Genomic DNA, 25288 nt, shown 5'->3' with positions numbered 1-25288 from the left:
CCGGTCTTTCCACCCTCCACATTTTTGCCCTCTGCATTTTGCAACACGCGCTTTCAGAGTATTTGGCTGCTAGACATTTCCACGTGATGATGTCTACTTCGTTGAGCTATCATTTGTGAGAGCCAGGTCGCGTCTGAAAGAAGAGATTTACCGCACAGCTCAGCAGACCTTACCAGATAACAAAAAAAATCAAGTTTGGCAGGACCCTCCTGGAAAGCAGTGTTGAGACGTGGCGAGGGCTTTCCTGGATGAAGAAACGACATTGAAAGTTGGATAGATGTTCAATAATAACCACAACATACAGGTGAAATTGATTAGCGTGGGGGGAGGGAGGACCCACTGACTGTAGTGGGCTATTTCATGTAGGTTGTCCCTCAATGGCGGTACAGAAAGCAGGTGGGGGGTTGAGACTGCTGCATTTAAGACTACAGGTTTAAATCGCGGAATTCCGACTCGGAATCGAACTGTGGTATTGTCAGACGTTTAAAGCCGTCTCTCAATATGTAATGTTAATCGTTTAGCCCCGCTGGAAGAACACTTTAGCCACGCGAGTCTTTTAATCGCTCGGTTTGTTCGCGGTTGTGTTGTGTAGCTACGCCTACCTGTCAACCCATACGGTTTAACCATATTTTTGTCCAGGGAAATTGAGTTTTCAGGTCCATACGGCGTACAGACGTTTACATACGGGCAAAAAAACATTGTATTTGTGTTTCTTCCTTGTGGTGGGACTTTGTAAGATGAACGTTGAGATTTACAAGGGGCATGGGGTGATCAATAAGGTCTGAATTGGTGTGTAATAAGGTAGGGCACTGACAATGGGTTAACAGGTATGCTAATTTTCCCGGTACATTGTACCGCAGCTTAACCGAGTGTATGTGCGTATGTAAGTTGAACTTATTTCGCGCCGTTCGTAGCCAACCGTGCTAATCGAAGGTGCAGTGTTGAGTCTATGGGCAGTGCTGGTCTATGGGCAGTGTTGAGTATGCGATGGGCAGTGTTGAGTATGCTATGGGCAGTGTTGAGTCTATGGCCAGTGTTTAGTCTATGGGCAGTGTTGAGTCTATGGGCAGTGTTAGTCTATGGGCAGTGTTGAGTCTATGGGCAGTGTTAGTCTATGGGTAGTGTTGAGTCTATGGGCAGTGTTAGTCTATGGGTAGTGTTGAGTCTATGGGCAGTGTTAGTCTATGGGTAGTGTTAGTCTATGGGCAGTGTTAGTCTATGGGCAGTGTTAGTCTATGGCCAGTGTTAGTCTATGGGCAGTGTTAGTCTATGGGTAGTGTTAGTCTATGGGCAGTGTTAGTCTATGGGCAGTGTTAGTCTATGGGTAGTGTTAGTCTATGGGCAGTGTTGAGTCTATGGGTAGTGTTGAGTCTATGGGCAGTGTTAGTCTATGGGCAGTGTTAGTCTATGGGCAGTGTTAGTCTATGGGCAGTGTTGAGTCTATGGGCAGTGTTGAGTCTATGGGTAGTGTTGAGTCTATGGGCAGTGTTAGTCTATGGGCAGTGTTAGTCTATGGGCAGTGTTAGTCTATGGGCAGTGTTAGTCTATGGGCAGTGTTGAGTCTCTGGGTAGTGTTAGTCTATGGGCAGTGTTAGTCTATGGGCAGTGTTGAGTCTATGGGCAGTGTTGAGTCTATGGGTAGTGTTGAGTCTATGGGTAGTGTTGAGTCTATGGGCAGTGTTAGTCTATGGGCAGTGTTAGTCTATGGGCAGTGTTGAGTCTCTGGGTAGTGTTAGTCTATGGGCAGTATGTCTGTTAAACCTCTTTCGCACCGTATGTAGCCAACCGTGCCAAATCGGAGGCGCTTAACGATGCGTGTCGGTGGCTGTCTGAGGTTCGAGCCACTGATGGGAGCCGGGATTCCAATCCCGAGTTTTAGCCGCTCCAAAACTCTTCAATGAGCCTGGGCTTTGTCACCTGTGTACTGGCGGTGGTAAATTGTCACTTCTCTCATCGTGAGGACATCTGTGCAAGAGAGCTTCATCGGATTCCTCCAGTAAAAACACGGTGTTCCGATCGAGGGAGCGGCGGTGGTGTTTTTAGCGGTTAGTGCGCCGCGTCTGTGAACCCGGCCACACAAGTTGGATTCCTGCCCGCGGCCACCGCCAGCAACCGGTGATGGATATCCGATCCGCTGCTAGGGCCTTTCCCCTGGTCGACTCGGCCTCAAATGAGTTCCCGGTGCGCTCGGTGTGTCGTAAACATCGCCACTTGGTTGAGAGACGGACATCAATCTGCCGTGGTGCTGACCCCTTTGGTCTCACGAGGAGTGTAAAGGTCTGCCAAAGTTGGAACCTCAATGTGCACTCCAGTACACGGTGCGGGAGCTTAAGTGGCTTTGCGTGTGATCGGTGAATTTCTTACTGTCTTGCACCAAGCTACAGTCGCACTACAGCACGACTAGTGTGGTGTATGCGTGTGTAACACGTGGTGTTTAGTGCAGTGGTGTGAATAATGTATGGGTGAGAAATGCAGTGGTGTGTGTGTATGATACAATATGGTGTACATGGTGGCCCAGATGTCTTGTGACCCCCCCCCCCCCCCAATAATTGACCCCAAAAAAGAATATGCTTATTCGTCTCTGTTTAAAATAAACCTTAAATATTTTTAATAATAAGTTTTAGCGAATTAAATGGGGGTCACAGGGCACCTGGACCAGCCTGTGCAGTGGTGTATGATATGGTGGTGTGTCATGTATACAAGTTGGGGTAGCTGTGAATGGTACGAGTGCAGTGCTGTGTATAAATGCGTTAGTGATGTGGAGTGTATTGTGATGTATAGTGTGGTGTGTGTGTATAAGTGCATGGTTGATTTGTGTGCTCTAGCCACCGCTGTCTGCTTTCCTAATCATGGGTTAGTGGCCGACCCAATATCCAATTGATTCCTCATGGAATGGCTTGGCTAGGGCCTTCCAAACACTTTGTTTGCGTGTGTGCACGTGTGTACACGCTGTGAACCCGGCGACCGGAGTTCGATACCCGCTCACGGCCAACACCAGGTGACGGTTATCAGAACCGGTCCTTGGCCTCCCCTAGGTCGACTCGGCCTAAACACGAGTACCTGGTGCGGTGTGTAAACATCACCACCGGGGAGACAAAGGCGGTCGGGCGTGGTGCTGGCCACCCACCCCCTCGTGTGCAGTGCCGGCCGTCGGAGGTGCTCGCTTACAACACTTGCCCCGACAGTCTGTTAAGGCTATACGGGGGTGGGGGGGGTCTTTGTGTGTACACGTCTTGAGTGAATAATTGTGTATACGTGTGCGTGTCTACACGTTTTTACGAGAGCGCATATGTTTGCTTGTGTGTCTGTCTCGAGCACGAGCTTATTTTGGGAGTTGGAGGCAGTCGCCCTCCCAACAACAACTGACGGCAGAGGAGCAACGCTCACAACAACGAGCGGAGCGCCGGGCAGATAAAATGAAACAAGTTGGCACAGTAGGGTGGGGGGGGGGGTACAGCTGGTGCATCTACAGGTCATCTGTTAGCCAACCCCTTGGCGCCTGCTAGGTCTGTTCCGTGACCTGTCGGCGAGCCTTCGACACTTCACGGGGCCTTAAAGTGCACCTGGCCTGGCACAGGCACCGTGGTGAAGTCACCGACAGTGGAGAATGGCGCGGGTGTTGGTATAGGGGAGCGTCTGCTAGTGTATGTGTGCGCGTGCGTGTCTGTGTGTGTGTAGGTGCGTGTCTGTGTGTAACAAGTGGGGAGCGGCAGTGTAGCGGTTTGCGCACTGCGCTACAAACCCAGCACAGACCCGAGTTGGATTCCCGCTCACGGCCAACACCGGTGACGATTATCTGAATCGGTCCTGAGCCTCCCCCAGGTCTACTCGGCCTCAATTGAGTACCTGTTACGGTGTGTAAACATCGCCACTGGCGAGACAAAGGCGTTCGGGCGTGGTGCTGGCCACCCTTCCCCTCGTTTGCCGTGCCGGCCTTCATAGATGCTACTCGCTAACAGCACTTGCCCCAACAGTTTGTTGAAGGCTATACGGGAGGTTTTTGTGGACGTGTGTACACGTCTTGAGTGTATAACCGTGTATACATGTGTGCTTGTGTACACGTTTTTATGAAAGTGCATATGTTTGTGGGTGTGTGTGCGCGTGTGTCTGTGTGTAACGCATAGGTTACACACAAACACGCCTTGTGGTGAAGAAAATCTCGACCCGTCCCGTGACCTCCCAGCATGTCATGTAACACGTACAAATTCCCTCGGATTGCGTCTGGCGTGTGACGCAAGCGCTGTTGTAGTGACATCGCTTGTGACAGAGTTCATTGTAACATGGCGTGAAAAACACCGCTTGGGAGACAAAGGTGGCTGGACTATGTGGTGCTGCCCACTCCATCGGCCCCTTTGCGTAAATGAGTGTTGAACTTCCCCCCACGCCCGCACCCTGTACTTTATTCCATCCTTAATAGGTGCTCGCTAACGGTTCTGGGAGCCAAATGCTCGGACAAAACGTTGATAAGTGCGTGGGAGAGGTGTGTGCTAAAATCCACTTCAATCCGTACAGCTGTTGGGGGCGGAGGATCTCTCTGTGTGGGAGAGTAGTGGCACACCATGCTAGGACTTAGGCAAATCTTAGCTTGATTCTGACTAAAAGCCAACATCGGCGACGAACATCTGAACCGCTCCTGGGCCTCCTAGGTCGGCTTAGCCTTAAATAAATACCCCGAGCGTTCCATAAACGCCAGCACTGGGGGAGACAAAAGGCCGCCTGAAGCACTCCATCCACTCCCACCGCCTTGTGCCCCAACTTTAATAGGTGCTCGCTAACAGCACTTGTCCTAACAGTGTTATCTGGTCTCGCCTCTGTGGTCGTAACTAAACTTTGAAGATAACGAGTGTCAACACAATTGGTACGGACGGATGCTTCTACCTCACAACGCAGGAGTTTTGGCTGGCTCTGTGAGTAACACACGGACGAATTCAACCCAGTCCGAAGGCTTTTTTCTTTCCAGGGGGTTACTCCACTGGGGGCTATTTGGCCGTCACCAATTGCACGGTGGCTAGGGGATGTTAACTACCTCAATATACAGGAGGTCGTCGGTTCGATCCTGACCCTGACGCCTGCTGTTTGGAGTTTGAGTGTCTCTCCCTGTGGTCACGTGGATATTTCTCTGGGTCCTCCGGATTTTCTCTCCACATTTGGAAACATGCATTTAGAGTTTAACACGTAGACTGAAGCGACCAATACCCATAATAAAGGTTATTTGGGTTAGATCGTGTAAATATAGATGACAGGCAATGACTAATTTGCTGTGTTGGGTGGTGGCAGGTTTAGCGACACATTTCTATTTATGCGATCTAACCTTAAATGTGTGCATTTAGAGTATTTGGCTGCTTTAAATTTCCACATGATAAGCCACTTCGTTGAGCTATCAAATTGTGGCCAGGTCGCTTCTGAAAAAGAGCTGTGTATAGCTCAGTGGGCCTTACCTGGTAAAATAAAAAAAACAGTTTAGTTTTTACTCCACTGCACATCTACCCACAAGTGTTGTGATGCATCTGCTGTAGCAGAAGGCAGCATAGTAAGTTTTACCCACCACTGTTCAGTAGAGATTTGCGAGTTCTGTTCCTTGTTGGCATGGGTTTCTCCAGGCTCTCTGGTATCCTCCCGTACGTTAGTTACTCAAAAATGGGAATTCGGAACCGAGTGTGCGTGAGAACCCTGCAACCCAAGTTCAGTTCCCCAACACGGCTAACATCGGTGTGTGATACCTGAACCGGTCCTGGCAACCTCTACCAATCATCGCTGACCGGCGTGAAGTATGGTTAAACGATCCCCATTACCCGTACAACTTTGGGAGGTCCTCACCCGGTCGTGGATTGACAAAGGGCCGTACGTACTTGGAGGGCCAAAGCGCCAACAAAAAAAAGCCAGAAATATAAAATAATATACATTTGTGCCACCGCAAAAATTACCGGTGCACTTGCGTATTACGGCGTTTGCTTTCCACCATTTATAACACTTGAGATAGCCCCCCTCCCCTGAATTTAAAGTAAAGCCAACAAAATGTGACATTTAAAAAAATATAGTGGCTCTTGCTCCTCCCGTGGGTAATAAATCGTAGGGGTTACCCGAGTGGTGGCTGGGGCTAAGAGGAGTGGGCAGGGCCTACTCGAATACGCCACTCCCACTAGCCAGGTCTAGCGGTTGAATGGGCGTGGCTACGTAAGAGTGGGCGTGGCCGAGGGAGGAAGGAGCTCTTGACTCGGGCGTGCAGTCCCAGTTTTAGCCTCCCTGGCGTCTGGTAGCCGTAATATAGTAATACAATAATATAATCAGGCGTTTTTTTTTGTGCCACGCTTTGCCCGGCTTAATTGCCAGGTCCCTCCGGTATCTTTCCCTCCACAATTAGAAACACGTTTCAGAATAATTGGCTGCTGCTATAAATTTTCACATGACAGTAAGCCACTTCGTTGAGCTACCGTTTGCGATAGCCAGGTCGCTTCTGAAAAAGAGCTACACACCTCGGTGTGGGGGGGGGGGGCCTTACCTGGTAAATAACTAAATAGTTTGTTAAAGGAACTGCGGCTTTCGCTGGTGGCCGGGCTCACAGAGCCCTTCCTGCATGGCCCACTTTGGGTAGCGAGTGACTCCAGAAGCCTGTCCCTGATATCTGAACCCATAATTACAAAACATATACCATTACTGTCCTAGCAAAATGTTTACATTGGAACTGCTGTGGCACGGTGAATAAAATGACCACAACTCAGGACTCCCATGACTTTAAAACACGTGAAACGTTTTACCCTTATTGCATATTTATTAAAGTTGCGGGCTCTTGTGTGCGCCATTTAAAGCCGAGATCACTCCGATCAAATGTACAGATACATTAAAATACACAATCGCCCTCTATACGTTAGCGCTACCTTGCAACGCAAGTGTGGCATCGTAGGCTGGTGTTTCGGGCAAAGACCCCTTTTTTTAAGAGCCGAGAGATTTGCTTTGCAGTTGGAGGTTTACACTGGTGGCCCTGAGACAATTCCTTTGCATTTTAAGAATATTAACCCAAATTAGTTTAGAATTTGCGTTAACGCTTTTCCATTGGTGGGCACCAAATAGCAGATGAACCATTAAATATTGAACTTTAATGCGTTCTGCAATGGAAGGCGGGGGAGGGTGGGCACAATAACCCTTGTGAATGAACTGATATATAAACTATCGTGTCAGGTTGAGTTGCCGTTAGGAACTTGGCCCGAGAGAAAAACCAGCCAGCCAGATTGACCCAAGGATTGCCCGATACGTGCCGATTTACAACAACAAAAACCCAGCCCTAAAATGTTTCAGCCTTGCCAGCCTAGGCCACGATGTCCCTGCGGTTGGCATCGCAAGATGGCATCTCAGCATCATCCCGTTGCGGAGCTGAAAACGTAACGTCTTCGGGCTCGGTCACTCTGCCTAGTAGTTGTTACTTGTCGGCAACGGGGGGAGCTCCGTGTTTACACAGGACTATTAGGTTGGGAACCCAGTGAGGCCGCACCTCCGGTTTAGTGCGTTTTGGCTACGTGCGGCGTGAAAGAAGTTTCAACATTTACGTTCCATATTTTTTGGAGGAGTATGCCATTGCGAACTCAAAAAGCTATTTTAGTGCAGCCCCCCTGTGCAGAATGTGAAAGTTGAATCGCCTGTGACCGTACCGTGAGATTTCGCAGCCCTTGCCAGCCGTTCTCCCCGCGTCGTATCGGGCACGGCAGGTGTTTGACGATACTTGAGCACGTGCCAAGTCACTGCTGGGTTGGTGATGTTTGGGGGGAGGGGGCACGGGACAGATTTTAATTTGAACCCGCCGCTGTTTTGTTAGCAATGGTCGGGAATCGAACTCGAGTCGACGGGTTTGTAGTTTGTGTCCGCTAACCGCTGCTCCACCGCTCCGCGATGTTGCCTTGCGTTGAACAAACTGCAGCTGAACTCTTAGAAAGTACATCGTTCCGGCGTTACCCACAAGAGATACGTTCCGGAGATGCCTCGTGAATAGCAAATGTAGCGGGTAGTGGTATTGGCCTACGAAGACCTATATTTTTAATGAATTACCTTAAATGAATACGTAAATAAGCTATTAAATACACGCATCTTATCGCTTCATCTCCCCATCGCTTTACCATCACTTTCTCCATCGATGCAGTCGTGTAGAGTTCCTGATGCGATTCGCGGATGGCCAATATCGCGGATAGCGGTTTCGTGAACAGCGAGGCGATACTGTAAAGATTTTTTTACTGTTGGTGCAGCAGAGCACAAAAAACGATGCTATAGTAAAGTACAATTACCAAGCAATAGGAAACTGATATTACAATAATCCTTTATACCGTGCCTCCTGTGCAGTGTATCTCAGGGTGCCAAATCAAAAGAAGTCGAGATAAATAATTTGGACCAAATGTGACATCCAAAAAAATGTGGCTCATCAACGATATGTAACAGCGGGGAGAGAATAAACAACATTGGCAAATCTATAATCCAAGTTTAAGATTACTGTTGGCTTAATTTGCACGCATCACGCCCTACCTGAAAACATGCCTTTAAAAAAAAACAAGTATTAAATCGAGTAACAGCCGGCGGCGTTAATATCGCATCAGCGTCAAGTGCGCTACCGAATTGCGTTGTGAAAAACGACGTCGCGGTTTTTGGTGGCAGCGGTATTGGGTTTTGGTGGGGTTGGTGATGGCGGTGGTGTTGGGGTTAGTGGGGTTGGTGGTAGGGTTGGGGTTGGTGGCGGTGGTGTTGGTGGTGCTCTCTGACGTCGATGTCTTCCTCCTCGCGTGTCCCAGGCACAGGTCCACAGCCATGGGTCCTGGTCCCATCGACCCAAAGGAACTCCTGAAGGGCCTCGACTGCTTCCTGGGCAAGGGCGGGGACATTAAGGGCGTCGAAGATGCGGCCAGGATATACACGTGAGTAAAAAAAAAATGAGGACCCCCCCCCCCCCCCTTCCCGTAGCCGTTTTGGGGTTCGTTTGTCCAAAGGTGCCTCGGATGTAGCCCTGTGATGTCTGCTTCCCGTGGGTTCCCCCCCCCGTTCTCCAACGTGAAGGGTTCGCGGAGCTGCTCTGCGAGATTTTGCGAGTGGATTCGTGTCGTGGCGTGAGGCCCGGACACAATTTTGGATAACTAAATAACGAAAAGGCGGTGTTAACTGCCTCGCCTGTTGTACAGGAGGTCGTGGGTTCGATCACGACCCTGACACCTGCTGCTGTTTATTTGGAGTTTGCGTGTCTCTCCCCATGGTCACATCGGTTTAGCTCCGGGTCTTTTGTTTTTTCTCGCCGCATTTAGAATCAACACGCGTTTTGAGTATTTGGCTGCTATAAATTTCCACGTGATAAACGACTTCATTGAGCTATCATTTGTGGCCAGGTCGCTTCTGAAGAAGAGCTACATAGTTCAGTGGGCCTTACGTGGTAAAATAAAAAGAAGTTGATTCTATAGAAATGAGTTTTCAATTTAGATTTAAAAGTGCATAGCTCCAGTGGCTTCTTAATATCGGAAGGAAGAGCGTTCCAGACGGCCGCGGAAGCGCAGTCTGAAATGTGGCGACCGCGATGCCCGTGACCGCTGTATTCGTTAGACGGTTAGCCAAAAGCCGCTGCTGCTGCGCGGACGACCGGAGTTTGGCGTGGCGATAGTTTATGCTCCGTGACGAGGTCAAGCGAGGCGTTGTGTGGTTCTTTTGTGGCGAGCGCATTTGTGTGTGATGAGTGAAGCAGGGCAGTTACTGAGACCCACGTGGTTTCTGTGCAGCTCGGATTTTGATGTCCAGCTACCTGTGGTGACCACCTCCGTGATCTCCGTTGCTAAGTTTTGCGCGTTTGTTATTGTGTGCGTGCGTGCGTCCGTGCGTGCGTGTTTTAGTCTGATGAAAGATGCGAAAAAATTGGTGAGCAGATGCACCTACTTGAACATCATCCTGCAGACGAAAACACCGGACGTGCTATCAAGGTGAGGCTGCAAGTCCGTAGCTTGGCCACGTCCAGCAGTACCCACCAAGAGACAGAGTAGTAGCTTTTACAGCCAGGCCCAGACTGGCCCAATAGGGCAGCAGGTCCGTAGGTCAAATTGCCTGGTGAGGCCGTTACATTGCGAGGGCCAGTGTGGGGCCTGCGTAGGGAGAATGTAAATGTGATCATTGTTAGATTATTTTTTTAAAATATTTTATTACCCCTAACGTGTACGCTTCATAGCTCAAGTTGGGCATTAAGCCCCCCCCCCCCCGTATATTCGGCAGCAACCCCACGATTATCCCTCGTCATTGCCCCCATTCGTGTCATCGGGCGCATCCCGCAAATGGGCCTGAAGAGAGATCGCACGGCAAAGTCACGCTAACACGTCGTCATCACATCGCAACGTCTAGCTACGGGTACTACGCAGTTTGCCGCACAGCAACCATTTATATATATGTTACGAAACATTTTTTGCCCATACCGGGGAATTTGGGGCCGGTGTTTAACTCGTAGGCTTTCGCGATGCTGTCCAACGCACCGGTGTAGTGCTGCACTAGTAACGAATTGGCACGTTCTGTTTACGTGACAAACGTTACTAATTTGCTGTGTCGGGTGACGGCGGGTTTACCGACATTTATATTAACGCGATCTAACCCAAAAAAATGAATGATTATGCTTGGGGTGGCCGGTGTGTTTACAAATGCCCGGGTCGATCTGTAGCCCCGGTCTCTTGTCACTGCACACAGCCGGGCCCTTCCGTGTGCGTGTTCGCCACGTTTAGACGGTCACGCTCGCAGAGCTCTTCCCGCATGGCCACGCTTATGGCCCACTTTGGGTAGCGAGTGACTCCAGAAGCCTGTCCCTGATATCTGAACCTGTCCTGGGCACCCCCGCGGTTCGCTCGGCCTGATATTGCCACCTGTTGTTGTGTGCGTGAAATATCGACACTGCGCTACAAACCCGGCGAGCCGAGTTCGATACCCGCTCGCGGCCAACACCGGCAACGATTGTCTGAACCGGTTCTGGGCCTCCCCTAGGTGGACTCAGCCTCAAATGAGTACCTGGTGCGGTTTATAGCAAACATGACCTCTGGGGAGACAGGATGCCGGGCGTGGTGTTGGCCACCCATCCCCTCGTGCGCCGAGCCGGCCTTCATAGTTTTCACATGTAAGCTTTCGCGACCAATATCATCCATAAGAGGTTTTTTGCGTTGGATTGCGTAAATATATCAATGTGTCGTTAAAACCCGCCACCACCCGACACAGCCAACTAGGAAGGCTTGTCACGTAATTGGCACGTTCTGATTATGTGACAACCCTTACTTGTTGGCTGTGTCGGATGGTGGCGGGTTTTAACGACATTTATATATTTACGCGATCCCAAAAAAACCTCTTATGGACGGCCTTTGTAAGTTTTCGCTAAACGTGGGATCTTTGTCTCTGGTGCTGACCTCGCCATCCTTGCATTCGCCATACTGGCCTTCATAGGTGCTCGCCAAAACAGCACTTGCCCCAACAGTCTGTTAAGGTTATATGGGGGATCTTTATCTTCGTGTCCTTGGCCACCGCCACCACCCGCGCAGGTTCATCAACATGGGCGGCTACAAGCTGCTCAACTCTTGGCTGGGACAGGCCAAGAACTCCAACAACATTGCGCTCATGCTGCAAATCCTTGTAACGCTCAAGAGGCTGCCGCTGTCCGTTCACCACCTCAAGCAGGTAAACCTCGCTCGCTCGCTCGCTCGCTCCCCCCCCCCCAATCTCCGTGCCACCGCCGCGTTATCGCGGCAGCGCGGAGCTCTCCGAGTTGCCGTCGGCTCGTCACGTCTCTCGTCACGTCTCTCGTCACGTCTCTCGTCACGTCTCTCGTCACGTCTCTCGTCACGCCTCTCGTCACGTCTCTCGTCACGTCTCTCGTCACGTCTCTCGTCTCTCGTCACGTCTCTCGTCACGTCTCTCGTCACGTCTCTCGTCACGTCTCTCGTCGCGTCTCTCGTCACGTCTCTCGTCACGTCTCTCGTCACGTCTCTCGTCACGTCTCTCGTCACGTCTCTCGTCACGTCTCTCGTCACGTCTCTCGTCACGCCTCTCGTCACGTCTCTCGTCACGTCTCTCGTCACGTCTCTCGTCACGTCTCTCGTCTCTCGTCACGTCTCTCGTCACGTCTCTCGTCACGTCTCTCGTCACGTCTCTCGTCACGCCTCTCGTCACGTCTCTCGTCACGTCTCTCGTCACGTCTCTCGTCACGTCTCTCGTCTCTCGTCACGTCTCTCGTCACGTCTCTCGTCACGTCCCTCGTCACGTCTCTCGTCACGTCTCTCGTCACGTCTCTCGTCACGTCTCTCGTCACGTCCCTCGTCACGTCTCTCGTCACGTCTCTCGTCACGTCTCTCGTCACGTCTCTCGTCACGTCTCTCGTCACGTCTCTCGTCGCGTCTCTCGTCACGTCTCTCGTCACGTCTCTCGTCACGTCTCTCGTCACGTCTCTCGTCGCGTCTCTCGTCACGTCTCTCGTCACGTCTCTCGTCACGTCTCTCGTCACGTCTCTCGTCACGTCTCTCGTCTCTCGTCACGTCTCTCGTCACGTCTCTCGTCACGTCTCTCGTCACGTCTCTCGTCACGTCTCTCGTCACGTCTCTCGTCACGTCTCTCGTCACGTCTCTCGTCACGTCTCTCGTCACGTCTCTCGTCACGTCTCTCGTCTCTCGTCACGTCTCTCGTCACGTCTCTCGTCACGTCTCTCGTCACGTCTCTCGTCTCTCGTCACGTCTCTCGTCACGTCTCTCGTCACGTCTCTCGTCACGTCTCTCGTCTCGTCTCTCGTCACGTCTCTCGTCACGTCTCTCGTCTCTCGTCACGTCTCTCGTCACGTCTCTCGTCACGTCCCTCGTCACGTCTCTCGTCGCGTCTCTCGTCACGTCTCTCGTCACGCCGTCACGTCTCTCGTCACGTCTCTCGTCACGTCTCTCGCCACGTCTCTCGTCACGTCTCTCGTCACATCTCTCGTCACGTCTCTCGTCACGTCTCTCGTCTCTCGTCACGTCTCTCGTCACGTCTCTCGTCACGTCTCTCGTCACGTCTCTCGTCACGCCTCTCTCGTCACGTCTCTCGTCACGTCTCTCGTCACGTCTCTCGTCACGTCTCTCGTCACATCTCTCGTCACGTCTCTCGTCACGTCTCTCGTCTCTCGTCACGTCTCTCGTCACGTCTCTCGTCACGTCTCTCGTCACGTCTCTCGTCACGTCTCTCGTCACGTCTCTCGTCACGTCTCTCGTCTCTCGTCACGTCTCTCGTCACGTCTCTCGTCACGTCTCTCGTCACGTCTCTCGTCACGTCTCTCGTCTCTCGTCACGTCTCTCGTCTCTCGTCACGTCTCTCGTCACGTCTCTCGTCACGTCTCTCGTCACGTCTCTCGTCACGTCTCTCGTCACGTCTCTCGTCACGTCTCTCGTCGCGTCTCTCGTCGCGTCTCTCGTCACGTCTCTCGTCTCTCGTCACGTCTCTCGTCACGTCTCTCGTCACGTCTCTCGTCGCGTCTCTCGTCACGTCTCTCGTCACGTCTCTCGTCACGTCTCTCGTCGCGTCTCTCGTCACGTCTCTCGTCGCGTCTCTCGTCACGTCTCTCGTCACGTCTCTCGTCTCGTCTCTCGTCACGTCTCTCGTCACGTCTCTCGTCACGTCTCTCGTCACGTCTCTCGTCACGCCGTCACGTCTCTCGTCACGTCTCTCGTCACGTCTCTCGTCACGTCTCTCGTCACGTCTCTCGTCACGTCTCTCGTCACGTCTCTCGTCACGTCTCTCGTCACGTCTCTCGTCACGTCTCTCGTCACGTCTCTCGTCGCGTCTCTCGTCACGTCTCTCGTCACGTCTCTCGTCACGTCTCTCGTCACATCTCTCGTCACGTCTCACGTCTCTCGTCACGTCTCTCGTCACGTCTCTCGTCACGTCTCTCGTCACGTCTCTCGTCACGTCTCTCGTCCTCCGGTTTTTCCTGCTCGGTGCCGTTTGCGGGGCAGGAGCCGGGGAATTCTCCGTGCGGATTTCACATCAGCATCGGAATCTTTTGTTTATATCTGGAGGAATCCGATGAGCTGTGTGAAGCTCTCTTCCACAGATGGTGCAGTAGTTAATTCCGCAGATGTCCAGTAGTTCTTCCACAAATGTATGTTAATAGCTTCACAGAGTCGAATAGTTCTACAACTTGTTCACCATCATTGTCAACGCATGCATGCAGTCTTCTCCATCCGGTCTCCAGGAGTCCGGAGGCAGGCTCATTTCTCGCGGTGTTGTTGCAAATTTTTAGGAAGCGTAAACATTTTTTTTGAAGCACCCTGAAAATAATGCGACGTCGCGGTCGGCGGTGCTACGCTCCCGAGCACAAACGCGCGTCGGAAGAATCTACGTTGCGTACGTATGATGATTATTGCTTCTCGTCGTATTTTATTATTTATTTTCCCCCCCTCGCCCCCACCTGCAGAACAACACGGCCAAGATGGTGAAACAGCTGAGCAAGTTTGCGGACAGTGAAGGTGAGCAGAGTCGTGCGGGAGTCCACGCATCGGTAGGGGCCCGCAAGTGCCCCCGGGGAAGCCTCTCCCGTGGTCTTAACGAGAGGAGGGATGGTGCCCTGGCGCCCTACCTTGTCGGTGGTGCGTTATTAGGGCAGCGGGCCGGCGCCTCTGAAAGCCCGGGTTCGATTCGAGGATTAAGCCACGCGTGATTATACCCGGCTGTCCTGCCGCTCGTTATTGTGACGTTTTCTGCACCGCCGCCAATGAAGACCGCGCGAAGAAATTCGGTTTGATTTTTTTTTATTTTGGTCCAGCCCAGCTCCCTCGGGGTTTAAACAAATATTAAGGGACAGAACTCAATGAATGTGTCTGTAACTGAAGTATACGAGTGGTTAATGCGTACATGATTACTTGCAAAAGGTTTTCTGTTTGGTGTTTTGAATATCTTAACACAGCTCCAGAAAGGGTAAAAGCTATTCTTATATTTTGATACCTGGCAAGGGAGGTCCCATGATGAGAAAGCAACTCCCTGCGGAGAGCGAGCGTGTCCCCCCCTCCCCCACCAGCGCGTGCGATGGCTGCGTTGTAACACGTCGTCCGTGCGTGTGCGTTCTTAGAGCTCAGAGAGGTGGCGACGTCGCTGGTGAACGGCTGGATGACGGTCATCCGCTCGCAGAGCGCGGCCAACGCTCCCGTGCCAGGTAAGAACACGCACGGCTCGTGCCTGGGGTTGCCGTGCGGATACCGAATCTATAAACTATTTTTTACTATTTTACCAGGTAAGAACACGCGCACACGCGGAATGTAACGGGGGACAGCTGTGCGGGTTCTAAATCTATAGACTACTTTTAACAATTATTTTACCAGGTAAGGCCCTTTTGTGAATCGAAATATTTTATTTATACTAGAGGAGTCCGATGGTCTATGAAGCTCTATTTCACAGACGTCCTCTGGGTGGCGGGGTACACTGGGGGGAGGTGTACACCGGGCCAGACTTTGTGAAATCACTTGGGGTGGGGGGGACTGTCTCGGCTAAACCGGGAGATTGGCGACTTTTTGGTGGCCTTGTGTTTTGGTGTAGAAGTAAAAAAAAGTGGCACATAAAAGAAGAGCTGATGATGATAATGCAGGCAGTGATAAGAAAGGAAACTGGCACTCTTTGGACACACGTAGTAGTAGGATGGACAACAGCGGGGGAATGAAAAGTGTGGCGTTCGGAGGAAGAATGGAAGGAACCGGAAAGAGAGGAAGACTCTTTAACAGAGTCATGGCTTGACAACGACGACCATCATGAGAGATTGGTGTGTGCCAGGAAGATGTTGGCCAGCCACTTGGACGCATATTGGCACTACTAGACAGAGAGGAAAGTGGAAGCAAATGGCGCAATGTGCAGTGCACACCTGCGACTACTTGCGCCCTATCTCCACCCGTGGACCGTGATGACAGCGATGTGTTTTGGCGCTGCCGTGCGCGCTGTGCCGTGAGCAGAAAGGCCGGAGAAGAAGAGGAGGAAAGAAGACGGCGTTGCCGCGACGGTGCCAACCGGCGGCGCTGCCATTGCCGCCAGCAATGCCGTCAGCAGCGCCGGCAGCAGCGCCGGCAGCGCCGTCAGCAGTGCCGGCAGCACCACCAGCAACGCCAGCAGTAGCGGCAGTGGCGGCAGTAGCGGCAGTCCCGCGGTGGAGAAGAAGACGGCGGAGCCGCGCGCCATCGTGCAGCTGGAACGGCGAGAGAAGCCGAAATCGGCGCGCACGGTCGCACCGTCACACGCTCGCTTCCGTTCCACCGGTAACGCACGCGCGGTACACGTACGCACGCATGTACACACACACGCACGCACGTACACACACGCACGCACGTACACACACACGTACACACACACACGTACACAGAAGCACTCGCACACTTTCAGACACGCGCATCCTCAGCCCGCACCACGAGTGCGTGCGCGCGCGCTCGCACCAGACCGGCAGTGCTAACGTGGCGGACGCTGCCTCCGCGGGTTGTCGTGCTCCAGGCCTCGAGGAGGAGGCTCCACTCCCGTCCCAGATCAAGAAGACGGCGACGGTGGCCGTCGCGGAGAAGCAGCCGAGCACCACCAAGGTCCCGCCGAGCATAACGATCAAGCGGCAGAGGTGAGGGCCGGAGGGAAGGGAGCGTGGGTGGGGTGGGTGTTTGGGTGAAGGAGTGGGCGGCTGAGTGAAGGGGTTCAAGAGTTAAGTGAGTGAGTGACGTTGAATGTTTTGGGGGCTGTATTAATCTCGCCTTTACGCGCGTGTGTGTGTGTGTGTAGCCCCGTGAGCATGGGCTCGGCACCCCCAGAGAAGAAATACAAACCCCTGAACATGAACCCCAACAGCAACAAGGAGATCAAAGTGAAGATAATCCCCGCACAACGTGAGTCTCCACACCGCTGTCATGCATACGGACACACGACGGGAGATCAACTGGGGGGTCTGCAGACAAAGACACGAGGGCGCGGACGCTGAGACACAGACGGACAGATGGAGACACTAAGACACGGGCTTTGAGTTGGCTGGGTGTATATTGAACTTCTTTCGCACCATCTATGTAGCCAACCGCACTAATTGGATGTGTGGGGGGATGGACAACATACTAAAACACAAAAGCAGTTCTAAAGAAATTAGTTCTCAATCTAGATGATTTAAAATCATCATCATCATCATGCACAGCTCCGAGTGGCTTCCGAATATCGGAAGGAAGAGCGTTCCAGACGGCCGCAGAAGCGCTCCTTGACGAGATCGGCGAGGTATCGTCGCGGTCCATTTGTAGCAAGGACTTTGTGTGTGTGTAACGAGCGGCTTGGAGGTCCGAGACCATTGGCTCGCTGCACTTGAGGACCCCCCCCCCCCGGTGTCATCGCTGTGGTTGGGCGGCTGAACCCGGATTGGAACCCAGGGATCTCGGCTGTGCCGGCTCAGCCATCTGACCTCTGACCCACGTGCCCCCAACCCCGCTAACCCTATGGTCCCTTCAGCAGTCATAAAAATTATAGCAATCATTTACTGTGCAGGCTGCCAGGTTGCGTAGTGGTAACAGTTGTGCCTCGCAGCAAGAAGGGCCTGGGTTCGAATCTCACCCGAGGCATTTCTGTGTGGATCATCGTATGTTCTTCCCCCTGTTCTGTGCGGGTTTCCTCCAATTGCAAACCAAAAAAAAACTTCAACACAAATGTAAGCGGTGTTGGCCCCAAAACATCATCCCCACTGCTGAAAAATGTCCCTGCAAAATGACTTAGTTGTGATTACACAGCACCAGCAGCATCACCCACCACCCCCCCCCCCCTCGCCACTACTATTAACACTTGGCAGGACCCTCCTAAGAGTCTTGAGACTTTGAGGCTCTCCTGGGTAAACTTTTGGCTACGTACGGTAGTGCGAAAGAAGTTCAGCATGCATACATACGTACATACACGCATGCATACTAGCGCAACGATAACAACAACGACAACAACAACAAGCGTGACCGGTGACATTTGTGAATCGGCAGCCATCGAGAGCCTGGGCTTCATGGAGGCCCTGAACTCGGCTCCGGTGCTCGGCGTGAAGATCAAGAAGAAGCGGAAGAGCTCCTCGCCCACCAGCGCCAAGTCCAACCCGCTGGACGCCTGCGGCAAGTCCGACGTGCCCTCCAACCCGGCCTCGCCTACTTCGGGGGCGTCCGGCACCACCGCCGGAGCCGCCGCTGCGGGGTCGGAGGGGGAACCGGGAGCCACCGGCGGCGCCGCAGCCGCCGAGGCTAACGGCGTCGTCCCCGCGCCGGCGGCTCCGGCGGCTCCGGCTGCCGCTGCTGCGGTGGCGCCCGCGCAAGGAGAGCCGGACGGGGAGCCGATGGACTTTGGTAAGGGCGAGCGGTCGGGTCGACGGCGTTAACGCGCGAGGAGGGCGGGGGCCCTGTTCCGTCCGTCCGCCTGTCTTGTCGCGGCCGGGGGTGCGGGGAGGCGAGGGAGGCAGAGGGGGGGTCGCGATAATTCTCGTGACGGCCGCTCGTGCCTCACGGCGAGAAGGATTGTGGGTTCATTACCCGGCTGGGGCGACGCCTTCCCCGAGTTTCCTCTCCCCCCCCCACGATCATCTTCTTCTTGCGTGGGGTTCCTCCTGGACGCAATGCAACCGTCGGTATTGGCCAAACACCCTGCCAGAGCGGACAACAGAAACACTTACCTCGATTTTACCCCTTTGGGATCGCGTCGCCTCCGACTGTGTGAAACCTGGCAGGACCCTCCCGAACAAAGAGTCTTGAGACTCGGCGAGGCATTTCTGGATAGACGGTGATGATAGTAATAATAATCTCTTAATAAAAGACAATCCCCATTCGAGAGTGCAGCGGTTAGCCTATCTATATTTGAGACGTTCCTCGGTTGTTGCTGACAAAACGTGATAAATAACGGCAATAATAACACCGGCAATAAAATGTTGGAGACTGTAGTGTGTGTATGTTGAAATGCCTTGGAATCGTACGTAGCCAACCGCGCTAATCGCAGGTGTGCGGGGGGGGGGGGGTGGACAACAAACTAAACACAGAAAGCAGTTCTAAAGAAATGAGTTTGTCAATCTAGACGATGATGATTTAAAAGTGCATAGCTCCCAGTCGATTCCTAATATCGGAAGGGAAGAGCGTTCCAGACGGCCGCAGAAGCGCATCTGAAAGCGCGCGACGCGGTGATCACCGTCTTTGTTCGATGGTTATCCAAACGCCGCCCGCTGCTGCCGCGGGGATGGTCCGGAGATCGGCGAGGTCACTGTGCCGTCCATTTGTGGCGAGCGCATTGTTGAGCGTTTTCGAAAAAATATAATTCGGTCACGCGATAATTGTTTTCCCTCTCCCTCCTCCTCCTCTTCTCCACCGCCGCAGAGCCGCAGCTCGAAGGCACGGAGCCGGCGCCGGAGGCTCCGGCGGCCGATCCGGCGGTGGCGGCGGCGGCTGCGGCGGCGGCGGCGGCGGCGGCGCCCGTCGACCGGACGAAAAAGGGCAAGAAGCGCAAGACGGTGTGGTGGCCCGAAGACGCGAGGCTGCGGGACGTCTTCTACTTTGAGCTGGACGAGATGGAGAGAGGTACAACGCGGGCACACGCACGCACACGCACACACACGCACACGCACGCACGCACGCGCACACACACGCACACACACGCACGCGCACGCGCACACACACACACGCACACATACACACGCACACACACGCACGCACACGCACACACACACACGCACGCGCACGCACGCGCACACGCACACAGATTCCCCCCCCCCCCCCAACAGTGTAGACTGTTGGGGGCAACGTTGACGATGCCAGCGATGGCGAGGACGACTGTTTATTACGCAGACGTCTGGCGACTGAGACGATGGTTCTTCCACCAACCACGATGGCAGTGATGAAGATGTCGATTACGACAACGTTGACACCGATGACGTGGATGTTGTTGACTGATGATGGTGACGACGACGATGGCGGTGACGACGACGGTGATGATTACGGCGACAGTGATGACGGTGACAATGACGAGGATGAGGACGATGACGACGACGATAACCCCCCGCGCGTTGCGTGTCGGCCCCGTGGTGGCTTGCAGTGAACGTGAACAAGGTGAAGGACTTTGGGGAGGCGGCCAAGCGGGAGATGATGATGGACAGGAGAGCATTTGAGACGTCGCGAAAACTCAGCCACGACTCCATGGAGGAGAAGACTCTGGTGAGCAATGGGGAAGGGCACGCGGGAGTCACATGCACGCGCAATGGCACGCACCTCTGATTAGCACGGTTGGCTACGTACGGTGCGAAAGAAGTTCAACGTACATACGGTCTGCCCATAGACTCAACACTGCCCATAGAATCAACACTGCCCATAGACTCAACACTGCCCATAGAATCAACACTGCCCATAGAATCAACACTGCCCATAGACTCAACACTGCCCATAGAATCAACACTGCCCATAGACTCAACACTGCCCATAGAATCAACACTGCCCATAGAATCAACACTGCCCATAGACTCAACACTGCCCATAGAATCAACACTGCCCATAGAATCAACACTGCCCATAGACTCAACAATACCCATAGACTCAACACTACCCATAGATTTTGATTTAAAGCTTTCATGACTGCAGGGATTCATATTGTTGGTTCTTATTATTTTATTGTTTCCCTTCTACGTGACTTTACTGAGAGAACCAAGAATATACTGTCCATAGACTTAACACTGCCCATAGACTCAACACTACCCATAGACTCAACACTGCCCATAGACTCAACACTGCCCATAGACTCAACACTGCCCATAGACTCAACACTGCCCATAGACTCAACACTGCCCATAGACTCAACACTGCCCATAGACTCAACACTGCCCATAGACTCAACACTGCCCATAGACTCAACACTGCCCATAGACTCAACACTGCCCATAGACTGGGTTAGTGGTTGAGCGTGGTTGTTGGCGGTTGTTGTTGTTGTTGGCTGTTGTTGGTGGTTATTGACGAGCGTGGACGCTGTGGTCACAGTGGGTGCGTCCGCGTCTGCTGGACGTGGTCTTGCCGGAGTTTGGCACGGGCAGCCTGGAGAAGCGTGTCCAGCAGGAGCGCGAGATGAGCGTCCTGCAAGAGCTCTTCCTCACCAAGGACAGGTGAGTTTACCTCGCCACCCTCGCCACCCTCGCCACCACCACCACGACCACCCTGGAACTTTGACTCAAAGGACCGGTGTATTAATCGTCGTGTGTGCGTGTGTACAGCGTGCCGGACAACCCTCACGAGCCGGACCCCGAGCCGTACGAAGGCCGACAGCCCAAGCTCATCCCTCTGGAGGACGTGAGTGCAGTGACGAGCGGCGTTGCCCGGCGCCCGACAGAGACCGCTCGACGATAACGACGGGCCCTCCGGGGGAGACATGATGCCAAACTGGACGGAGGAGACGGTGCAAACGTAACATTGTGACCACCGTGCGCCCCTTACTGGACATCGGTGGAAAATAGCTTAGTGGCCTCATCGCATTCTTCCTCCAGTCTAGATTAGGATTCTGATTCTGGATACAGACGACACCAAAAAAAAAACCTATAATTGACACGTGACTTGTGACCCCTCCCCCCTCCCCCTTATACTGCACACGGAATCTTGACAAGTCACTCCCCCCACTCTTTCTCGGCCCCCCCCCCCCCCCCCCACATGTGGTGGCCTTTAGTGCGGTCCCTGACGTGCGGCACCCCCGATCAAATTCAAATACACCCCCCCCCCCCCCCCCCCGTCATCATCATCATCATGGTGCTGCTGTCAAACCCCCAATGGCTTCAAATGGCGCGGGCGGTCGTCACACTGATGATGATGATGATGTCTTCGCAGCGAAAGTGCTCCCCCCCCACCCCCACACCCCCCCCCCCCCCCCCCATCTGAAAATGAGTGAAGAACGCTGCCATAGATGCTCCTTCCATCCCCTCCCCCCTTCCTCCGAAGGCATCGGCGCTTGAGAGCTCCACCACGCCCGACGGGCAGCTTCCCGCCAGCGCCACTCCCGCGCTGCTGCAGCAGCAGCAGCAGCAGCATCCGGCGATCGCCGCGCAGCTTCCGCTCGACGGCTCCGTCTCCAGCCTGCCCCCCATCCTCGCCAACCTCATGGGCCTGGACGGCGGCATCGTCGCCCTCGGAGGGGGGTCTCCCGGCGGTCTCGGCGTCGGGGGGGCGCCCCCCAAACTGCCGCCCGTCCTCGCCAACCTGGTCAGCGGCATGGCGGCGAAGGCGGGGGGTCCGGCGGGGCCGGCCATGTTGCCGCCCCCCATGGCGCCGCCGCCGCCCCCGATGGTGCCGCCCCCACCGATGATGCCGCCCGGGATGGCGATGCCGCCGCCCATGGGGGTGCCGCCGCCGGGGATGTCGGCCGACGTGGCGCTGAAGGGCGTGCAGGAGCTGCTGTCGTCTCTCATGGTGAGCGGGGCGGGGGGGGCGAGGGGGCGAGGGGGGGGTGGGGGCGAGGGGGGGGTGGGGGCGAGGGGGGGGTATGCCCGCGGGCGTGCGCGAGCACACGGGTAGACGCGGAGATGAAACGAGGAAACCGGTGAGGAGAGAAGCCCTCTTAACAACGGTGATTGGTTCCACGAAACCGGTCGTTAAGCGATTTGGTCGTTAAGCGAGTATAGGAGAAGTGCATGTTGAAGGCCTAATTTGTTCCGATGGCATCGAAAGTTACCCACTTTTTCACCCAGTAAAACTGTACTTTATCATATTTAAACAATGGATATTAACATATAAAGATATTACTAACATAAACACAATGTAACAAAAACACTGTTAATAAATGCTTTAAAATTGACTATACCTACAATAGCCCGCCGTTAACAGAGGGAATGATCAGTAAGCGACCACACTGGGCTGTACAGAGGCCCGTTGTTTAGCCGTTAATAGGGGTGCTCGTTAAGAATATATCTACTGGATGCGAAGCTTTTTTTCACACGCTCCCTATATGGGAAAACTCCATAGGAGTGCAGTTTGGGAACGTGAAGCAAAACTTTGTGTTTTACCAGGAAAGGCCTCGCTGAGCAATGTAGCTCTTTTTCAGAAGCAACCTGCCCACAAATAATAGCTCAGCGAAGTGGCTTATCATCATCATCATCATCACCACGTGGAAATGTATAGCAGCCAAATACTCTTAAACACGTGACGTTGATTCTAAATGTGGGAGGGGAAAAACCGGAACACCCGGGGAAAAATCCACGCGGCCGCGTGTGGGTCAAACCCACAACCTCGTTTATATACCGGTCGAGGGAGTCAACATCTCCTAGCCACCGCGGCGCCACCTGGAGTGGCGGCGCTCGCGACGCGCGCCGATTACCGACGGGTGACGCCGCGGGACGCCGTTCCGTCTCCTCGCAGGGGAACCAGCAGCAGCACCAGCAGCTGTCCGAGGAGCTCCTGAAGCAGCCCGAGTTCACCGAGAAAATCAAGCAAATGCTGGCACCGCTGCAGAACCAGCTGCCGCCACCCCCCGGTGAGCATCGTCTCCCGAGTCGCCACTGCCTCCTCCCCCCACCCCCACCCCGCCCGCGTTCACGACGATACCGTCTCTCCCGCTAAATTACTTAAAATGATTTTGTATTTTACCACGTAAAGGGCCCCACTGAGCTACGTAGCTCTTTTTCACTGGATATCACAAATAAACTTGATTGCTTTAGGACTGCTTTTTGTGTTTTAATTTGTGTTGTCCTTCCCACGCACCTCCGATTAGCGCGGTTGGCCACGTACGGTGCGAAAGAATTTCAATATACGTACATGCAAATGAAGGTTCAACGAAGTGGCTTATCACGTGGGCATTTATGGCAGCAAAATACTCTAAACACACGTTGATATATTTTCTACGGAAGCACACCACTGCTCGATCCTGCAGATTCTCACCTGTCTTACCCACGATGCTGTGCGTGTGCAGGCCCGGTGCCGATGCAGGGCGGCCCTCCCATGATGCACCACAACGGGATGCAGTTCCCCATGGGGATGGCCAACGGGATGGGATTCCAGCCCGGAGTGCGACCGCCATTCCCAGGTGAGTGAGAACATCATCATCATCATCATCATCGCCACCATCACCATCATCTTGTTATCTTATCTCATATAATATTTATAGAGCGCCTTCACTCGCACCTCCGATTAACACAATTGTCTACGTACGGTATGAAAGAAATGCAACATACATACTGCCCATACACTCAACACTGCCCATACACTCAACACTGCCCATAGACTCAACACTGCCCATACACTCAACACTGCCCATACACTCAACACTGCCCATAGACTCAACACTGCCTGCCCATAGACTCAACACTGCCTGCCCATAGACTCAGCACCGCACCTCCGATTAGCACGATTCGCCACGTACAGAAGTTCAACATACGTACGTACATATTCAAGGCCATTAATGACTCGCGTTTAATACTCCCACTGTCCTTTGCACTCCTCCTCCCCTCTCTCTCTGCCTCTCTTCCGCAGTGGGGGTCCCTCCGCCAGGCACACACATGATGGGCCCCCCACCTCCCATCAACATCCCCCCTCCGCCAACCCAGACGCAGCAGCAGCAACAGCAGCAGCAGCAACAACAGCAGCAGCAGCAGCAACAGCAGCAGCATAACAACAACAGCGGCGGTGGTGGCGGAAACGGTGGAGGGGGCAATGAGGAGTACTGGGATTCTGGGAATGAGGGGATGAGAGGCGGCGGTGGCCGTCCGCCCTTCATGCAGTCTGGGGGCGGCGGCGGGGGGAGGATGGGACGGGGAGGATCGGGGGGAGGGGGCGGAGGAGGGCGGTCGGGAGGAGGTGGCGGGTACAGGACGGGTCGCGGTGGACGTGGGCACAACAACGGTGGAGGTGAGCGGCGGATCGGCACGCGGCTGGGCCGATGGGGGGTAAAAAAATATAATACGTACGGTGGAGGCCTTTCTTAACGACGGCGATTGCTTCCACGAAACCCGTCGTTAAGCGATTTGGTCGTTGAGCAAAATATGAATACATAACGATACTAACAACAATGCATTTTATTAAAAGAAACGTGGTTAATCAACGCATTAATGAATATTTACTGTACCCACAAACAGCCCGTCGTTCACAGGGGAATGTTTGGTCAGCGAACACATTGGGCTCTATGGAGGCCCGTCGTTAAGCGATTAGTCGTAAACAGGGGTGGTCATTAAAAGGGATTCTACTCTATACATTCAGTGGACAGCATACCGGAGTGTAATGTATGGACTGTAGATGCAAATTGGCCCATTATAACCGTGTTCTGAGTAATTTAGATGCCAATCACATGTTTGTAATTGGCATTTAAAGACGCATCACATCTTCCA

At 53.5% G+C, this 25288-nt stretch overlaps 1 protein-coding gene across 2 annotated transcripts in view; it reads left to right on the top strand.

Moving 5' to 3' along the window:
* Window positions 1-25288, top strand: part of PPP1R10 (protein phosphatase 1 regulatory subunit 10) — a 38585-nt gene that overhangs the window by 8408 nt on the left and 4889 nt on the right. For both annotated transcript variants that reach the window (XM_032976476.2, XM_076053002.1), the window contains exons 2-18: window positions 8769-8891; window positions 9849-9935; window positions 11520-11655; window positions 14414-14465; window positions 15065-15148; window positions 15936-16235; window positions 16465-16582; window positions 16741-16844; window positions 17958-18308; window positions 19323-19523; window positions 20038-20156; window positions 20970-21091; window positions 21200-21275; window positions 21915-22382; window positions 23328-23442; window positions 23878-23991; window positions 24438-24812. In XM_032976476.2, the coding sequence (XP_032832367.2) occupies window positions 8785-8891; window positions 9849-9935; window positions 11520-11655; window positions 14414-14465; window positions 15065-15148; window positions 15936-16235; window positions 16465-16582; window positions 16741-16844; window positions 17958-18308; window positions 19323-19523; window positions 20038-20156; window positions 20970-21091; window positions 21200-21275; window positions 21915-22382; window positions 23328-23442; window positions 23878-23991; window positions 24438-24812 (2929 nt within the window). In that variant the 5' untranslated portion in view covers window positions 8769-8784. The remainder of the gene's footprint in view (window positions 1-8768; window positions 8892-9848; window positions 9936-11519; window positions 11656-14413; window positions 14466-15064; window positions 15149-15935; window positions 16236-16464; window positions 16583-16740; window positions 16845-17957; window positions 18309-19322; window positions 19524-20037; window positions 20157-20969; window positions 21092-21199; window positions 21276-21914; window positions 22383-23327; window positions 23443-23877; window positions 23992-24437; window positions 24813-25288) is intronic.

This window comes from Petromyzon marinus, chromosome 59, assembly GCF_048934315.1.
Source record: "Petromyzon marinus isolate PM22_M1 ecotype Great Lakes invasive population chromosome 59, UKy_Petmar_22M1.pri1.0, whole genome shotgun sequence".
NCBI lineage: Eukaryota > Metazoa > Chordata > Hyperoartia > Petromyzontiformes > Petromyzontidae > Petromyzon > Petromyzon marinus.
The sequence above is the reverse complement of the archived record's forward strand: the minus strand, read 5'-3'. Positions and strand labels throughout refer to the sequence as shown.